General features: G+C 54.2%; 2 protein-coding genes across 3 annotated transcripts in view; one reads left to right on the forward strand and one right to left on the reverse strand.

The window, feature by feature from the left end:
* The window catches only part of LTB (lymphotoxin beta (TNF superfamily, member 3)), a 3,125-nt gene extending 2,463 nt beyond the window's left edge, over nt 1-662 (forward strand). For both annotated transcript variants that reach the window (XM_008575085.1, XM_008575086.1), the window contains one exon: nt 37-662. In XM_008575085.1, the coding sequence (XP_008573307.1) occupies nt 37-491 (455 nt within the window). In that variant the 3' untranslated portion in view covers nt 492-662. The remainder of the gene's footprint in view (nt 1-36) is intronic.
* A 2,753-nt stretch (nt 663-3,415) lies between these two features.
* Nucleotides 3,416-5,579, reverse strand: TNF (tumor necrosis factor). Its single transcript, XM_008575087.1, has 4 exons — nt 5,224-5,579; nt 4,590-4,635; nt 4,161-4,208; nt 3,416-3,849 (listed from the first exon to the last, which is right to left on the reverse strand). Exons 1-4 carry the CDS (start codon nt 5,407-5,409, stop codon nt 3,428-3,430), a joined length of 702 nt encoding a protein of 233 aa, XP_008573309.1. The 5' UTR covers nt 5,410-5,579; the 3' UTR covers nt 3,416-3,427.
* Between the last annotated feature and the right edge of the window lie 608 nt (nt 5,580-6,187).

The following is a 6,187-nucleotide window of genomic DNA, read 5'->3' on the forward strand; positions in this document are numbered from 1 at the left end:
GGCTTCCCCAACAGCCACGGGCCCGTTTCTCCGCAGGCGCTCGGACGAAGGCGCAGGGGCTAAGCTGGGAGGCGACGAAAGAAGAGGCTTTTCTCCGGAGCGGGACGCAGTTTTCGGACGCCGAGGGGCTGGCCCTCCCGCAGGACGGTCTCTATTACCTCTACTGTCAAGTGGGCTACCGGGGCCGCACGCCCCCTGCCGGCAGGGGCCCCCCGGGCCGCTCGGTCACGCTGCGCAGCTCGCTGTACCGGGCGGGGGGCGCCTACGGGCCGGGCAGTCCCGAGCTGCTGCTCGAGGGCGCCGAGACCGTCACCCCGGCCCTGGACCCGGCCGGGGGCCACGATTACGGGCCCCTGTGGTACACGAGCGTGGGGTTCGGCGGCCTGGTGCAGCTCCGGAGGGGCGAGAGGGTGTACGTCAACATCAGTCACCCCGATATGGTGGACTACAGGAGGGGGAAGACCTTCTTTGGCGCCGTGATGGTGGGGTGAGGGTCGCCCGCGTCCCTGGGAAAACGACTGCATGGTGCGAGTGGATGAATCGGACCAGATATTGGGGGCCCAGACACCCAGGACCCCATGGCAGTGGGAGACGTGTAGGAGACCGGAAACTGATTTTGAGCCTGATGAAATAAAGTAAAGCTTTAGTGCTGCCAATGCGGATGCTGAGATGCTAACGTGTCTTAATTCAGGATGGGTTTACAGGTGTGGCTTAAATATTCTCAGTATTTTTCAAAACAGTTCATAACACTGCCTATGGCCTTTGCTCCCAGGGGTAGTGGCCCGCTTGTCCCACCGACCCCTGACTCTGAATCACCAGGCCCCAGCATTAGTGCAGCTAGAAGGCAAAGGAAAGGTAACTCAAACTCCGAAGCATCTCCAAGCATCCCGACTCTCAGGGCTGCATGGTCCCAGTCAGACTTGGCAATACACTCTTTTCTCCTGGGTCCCTCCTGATAATGAGAGAGGTCATTACAAGGGAAGGCAAGCACCACTCAGAAACACCCAGCTGCACAGTAAACCCCTAATATGGCTGAGGAATGAAGCACTGAGGAGCCCATGGCTGCCCGAAGACCTCTTTAGCCCCTACCCCACAGTCAGCTCTTTTCCTGCAAGGAGCAGTAGCCAAGTCTCACAGGGTCTGCAGGGAGGAGGCTGAAGGAGAAAGTAGAGAGGGTGTTTGACATGGGTGGGGAGTGGGTGCCCGAAAACACCAGGAGGAGCCTGGGGAAGAGGGGGCAGAGGAAAATCTGATGCCATGGAGTCCCATCCAGGGTGGAATGGAAAGTCCTCACCCTTTGTTCACACTTTAGGTCCCATTTCCCCAAAGTGGGGGACCCTGGGATGAGTAACAGCAGTCCCCCGCTGATGACCTACTTTCAGCCCCAGGCTGGAGGAGGCAGAGGGTGACCCAAGGCCCTTTCTAGGTCACCCCAGTGGGTCACCCCACCCCGCAGCACATTGCACAGTTTTCCCCTGCCTGGCAACCCTGTGGCCGGAAGAAAACCCAACTTCTGAGCCCAGTGGGGGCTTCATTTCCGACTCCATATTTGTCTTTGACTCTGTCCAGAAGAGCCTTCTTGGGGGAAGGGGGTGCTTTTCTCTTTCAGTTCACCCATCTCACCCCCCCCAACATTCACCAAAAAGATCAGTGAGTCAAATCTAGCACCTTCACCCACATCTTATTCTTTGTTTTTTATTTTCTTCAGTCTGTCCAATTTCACCTACTGGGAGAATGGAAGGGGATAGAACAGCTGCCAGAATGCACTGAAAGCCCACTGTGCCAAGTGCCAAGAGCTGAGTGGGTGCTCTGATGGAGGCTGGGTCTTCTATTCTCATGCACCCCATATGCCTATGCAGTAGGCGTTCTGTCTCTATTTGATAGATAAGATTAAGTGACTAGTTCCGGATGCACAGTTAGGACAGGGGTGGGCGGGGGTCTGGGATTGGGTGATTTGGAGCCTAGATGGCTGAATCTCTGGAAGTCCCTTGGCTGTGATTCAGGTGCCTGAGAATGTGGCTCCTCCCCAGCTCTCTCAGGCTACAACAGCCGGAAACCTCACCTGAGCTGCAGGACTTTCCCAGCAGGGATTGGAATTCCCGGAGTTGGAAATTCCAGTTCCCTGATGAAGAGGTAATTAGGTTCAGGCTCCTGTTTCCTGGGAGAGGGGAGACGTTCCTTTGGGCTTTGTTTATACAGGGTCTCCTGGGCCCCAGGAGTCTAAGTTCTGAGGACTGGGTTGAGGATCTTAAGCCCTGTGGAAAGACGACTTCAGGGAGCCGCCACCCACCCCTAAGGAGAGGCACATGTAGAATCAATTCCATGAAAGAGACCATGTTTCTTTTCTAAGCAAACTTTATTTCTCGCCACTGACCGGTAGGACGATTACAGACAAAACTCCCCTGGGGAGCAGAGGTTCAGCGATGTAGCGACAGTTGGTCACCAAATCAGCATTATTTAGACAACTTGATCAGATAAATATTTTTTAAAAACATAAGCAAAAGGAGGTATAGAGGCCAGGAAGCTAGGTGAGAACGGCCTACAGTTCAGCTCCGTTTTCACAGAAAACACGTCTGAGTCAAGGCAGCTCCTGTATTGGGTCCCTCTGGTTACCCCAACCTCCCAAATAAATACATTCATCAGTAAATAAATAAATAATAAATAAATTATAAATAATCACAAGTGCAAACATAAATAGAGGGGCCGGCCCCATGGGGAGGGCTGGGCTCCATGTCTCAGGGAAGAGCCTGGAAACCTCTGAAGAGAGAAAGGCTTGAAGTCCATCATGTCAAGTTCTAGGTGATTCCTTCTCAAGGGATGTTCTGAAGCTTTCTGGCCAGAACCAAAGGCTCCCTGGTCCCCATATTCCAGATGTCCGAGGTTGAATTCAGGGACCAAAACCTGAGGCCCCCAGTGGGTTCTAGAAGCCCCAAGTTTGAATTCTTGGTGGTGCCCCATTATCCAGGCCACACATCCCTGCATCCTGGGTTTCTAAGTGGTTTGGTTGTTCAAAATGCTAAGCCTGGGGTCCAACTCTGAGCCTGTAATTCATTTTCTTTTTTTTTTTTCTTTTTTTTTTTTTTTCCCTTTTTGTTTTTTTTCGTGACCGTCAACGGATCGCAACCCTCAGTGTCGCGCCCACACCAGACCGGGACCAGCAACGGGATCGGGACTGGCAACGGGATCGCAACCCTCGGTGTTGCACCCGCACCTCGCTCAGCCAGTGAGCGGCCGGTCTGTATGTGGGATCCGAACCCTCGGCGGGAGCGTCGCCATGCTCCCAAGCGGCGCACTGTAGCAGTGCGCCACCGGGCTGGCCCCTGTAATTCACTTTCTAAGCTAGAAGAGGATGAGGGGGACTGAAGAAGCAGATAATAAAAGGATTGAAGTGGATTAGTGGTAGGGGAAGGATGAATGTCCATCCTCCTCACAGGGCAATGATCCCAAAGTAGACCTGCCCGGACTCGGCAAAGTCAAGATAGTTGGGCAGATTGGTCTCGGCACTGAGTCGATCACCCTTCTCCAGCTGGAAGACCCCTCCCAGGTAGATGGGCTCATACCATGGCTTGGCTTCAGCCCCCTCTGGGGTCTCCCTCTGGCAAGGACTCTTGATGGCAGAGAGGAGGTTGACCTTGCTCTGGTAGGAAACAGCAATGCGGCTGATGGTGTGGGTGAGGAGCACGTGAGTGGAGGGGCAGCCTTGTCCCTTGAAGAGGACCTGGGAGTAGATGAGGTACAGCCCATCTGATGGCACCACCAGTTGGTTGTCTGTCATCTCCACACCATTGGCCAGGAGGGCATTGGCACACCGGTTCAGCCACTGGAGCTGCCCCTCAGCTTGGGGGTTTGCTAGAGGGAGGGAGGGAGGGGTGAGTCAGTGTGACCCTGTCAGTTCACTCTCCACATCCTGTCCTCAAGTTCTGCCCACCCCCACATCCGGTTCTTGTCCCCTCTGTCTGTCTCCCCATGTTCCACCTGGCCATGAGATTCTGAGTATCCCTCTGAAGGCCTGTGCTCTTCCTCCACCCTCCCCTAGAGTTCAGCGAGTCCTCCTGCTGTCTCCAAGGTCTGTCTACCCTCAGCCTGGGTTCAGCCCCCAAATCCTATCCTTCCAAGTCCCATCTGCTCCTTCATCCTCAAGACATCCTCAGAACTCTTACCTACAACGTGGGCTACAGGCTTGTCACTCGGGATTCGAGAAGATGATCCTGGGGAGGAAGGAGGAAAGAAACAGGTGAGACGCTTAATATTCCCAGAAAGTATCCCCCTGCTTTGGGCCGGCCTATGGCTCGCTCGGGAGAGTGTGGTGCTGATAACACCAAGGCCATGGGTTCGGATCCCATATAGGGATGGCCGGTTAGCTCACTGGGTGAGTGTGGTGCTGACAACACCAAGTCAAGGGTTAAGATTCCTTTACTGGTCATCTTTTTTTTTTTTTAAAAAGAAACTATCCCCCTACTTTGACCTTCATTCCTCCTCCCCAAATCCAAGAGTCTAAATTTCCCCCACAGCTTCCTTCCCAGGACCACTCCCCCCTCCCTCCACCAACTCAAACCCAGGATGAGGAGAGAGGCTTTGGACACACTTACTGAGTGTCTGGGCCAGAGGGTTGATTAGATGGAGGCCATTTGGTAACTGTTGGGGAGAAGGAGAAGGATTAGCATCAGAGGAAGTCTCCCCCAAAAGAGAAACAGCTGGCTGCTTATGTAGCTTGTGCTCTCTGCCCAGATGTCTGGTTTTTCTCTCTCCATTCCTCCATTTATTCATCCATCCATCCATTCAACAACTCTTTCATTAAGTGCCTTCCATGTGCCAGAACTTTGTCTTCATCTCTCCTTATCTCTGTGTCCTCATCTGTCTCATTTTTCATATCTCCCACATCTCTATCCACATCTCTTTCTGTTTCACCATCTTTATTCATATCACTTATTTCTTCCCTATCTCTCCACCCACACCTCGCATTTGCATCTCTCTCCACATCCCTCTTTATGTAGGTACATCTGCTTGCCCATTCATTCATTCACCCCACAAATATTTAGTGAGCAATGTGTGCTGTTGCTTCATCTCTCTCTCTCTATTCCCCGATCTCTCTCCAAATCTCTCTACCTCCCCATTTTTCTCCACGTTTTTCCTTCCCACCCCTCCCCATCAGCCCACCTCTTTCCCCCACCCCATCTTTCTTGCTCTCTTTCTCCCCCTTTTCTTTGCTGGCAAGGCACTCACCTCTTCCCTCTGGGGGCCGATCACCCCGAAGTGCAGCAGGCAGAAGAGCGTGGTGGCTCCTGCCACAAGCAGGAAGGAGAAGAGGCTGAGGCACCAGCACTGCCTGGGGCCCTGGGGCCCCCCTGCCTTCTTGGGGAGCACCTCCTCGGCCAGCTCCACGTCGCGGATCATGCTTTCAGTGCTCATGGTGTCCTTTCCAGAGGGAGCCGGTGGAGCCCTGAGGCAGTGTGTGTGAGAGGGAGAGAACCTGCCTGACTGCTTGTCTGGGGGTGTGGCAGCTGAGGGTTATTTCCAGGGGCGTCTGGAGTTGCTTCTCTCCCTCTTGGCTGGTCCCCTTGTGTCCTCGCTGAGGGAGCTTATGCTGGCTGGGTGTGCAGCAGCTGCCTTTATATGCCCGTGGGGTGAGAGGAGGGCGGGGAAAGGCTCTCATTCAACCAGCGGAAAACTTCCTTGGTGGAGAAACCCATGAGCTCATCTGGAGGAAGTGGTAGTGGGCCCTACACCTTCTGTCTCGGTTTCTTCTCCATCGCGGGGGCGGGGGTTTGGAAAGTTGGGGACACCCAGGCATCAAGGATACTTCCCACCCTCCCTACTCGGATTCTGAGGTGGGCTTCCTGGGCCAGTTACCAATATGTGTGTAGGACTCTGGACCCCAGTTGCCCCCTGCCCTTCAATGCCTATTATTTCCATTTATGTTGGGGACCATGTCTGTGGCCTGTTTCCCTCTGATTTCCAAACAGGAGTTATGTGGGGGGTAGAACTAGAAATGGGAGGGGCTTCAGAAAGCTGAGTCCTTAAGGGAGAGAAAACTAGGGCAGGGGGCGCCATGCTGGGTGTTGAGGCTTGTGTCTGGGTCTCTGTGGGGAAAAGGAGCTGGGGGCAGGACAGCTTGAGACTTGGGGGCATGCCTTGGGCCTCTGGAAGGGCTGGGTGGTGGTAGCAGGGACAAGCCTGGGACAGCCCC

This window comes from Galeopterus variegatus, unplaced genomic scaffold, assembly GCF_000696425.1.
Source record: "Galeopterus variegatus unplaced genomic scaffold, G_variegatus-3.0.2 Scaffold1130, whole genome shotgun sequence".
NCBI classification, from domain to species: domain Eukaryota; kingdom Metazoa; phylum Chordata; class Mammalia; order Dermoptera; family Cynocephalidae; genus Galeopterus; species Galeopterus variegatus.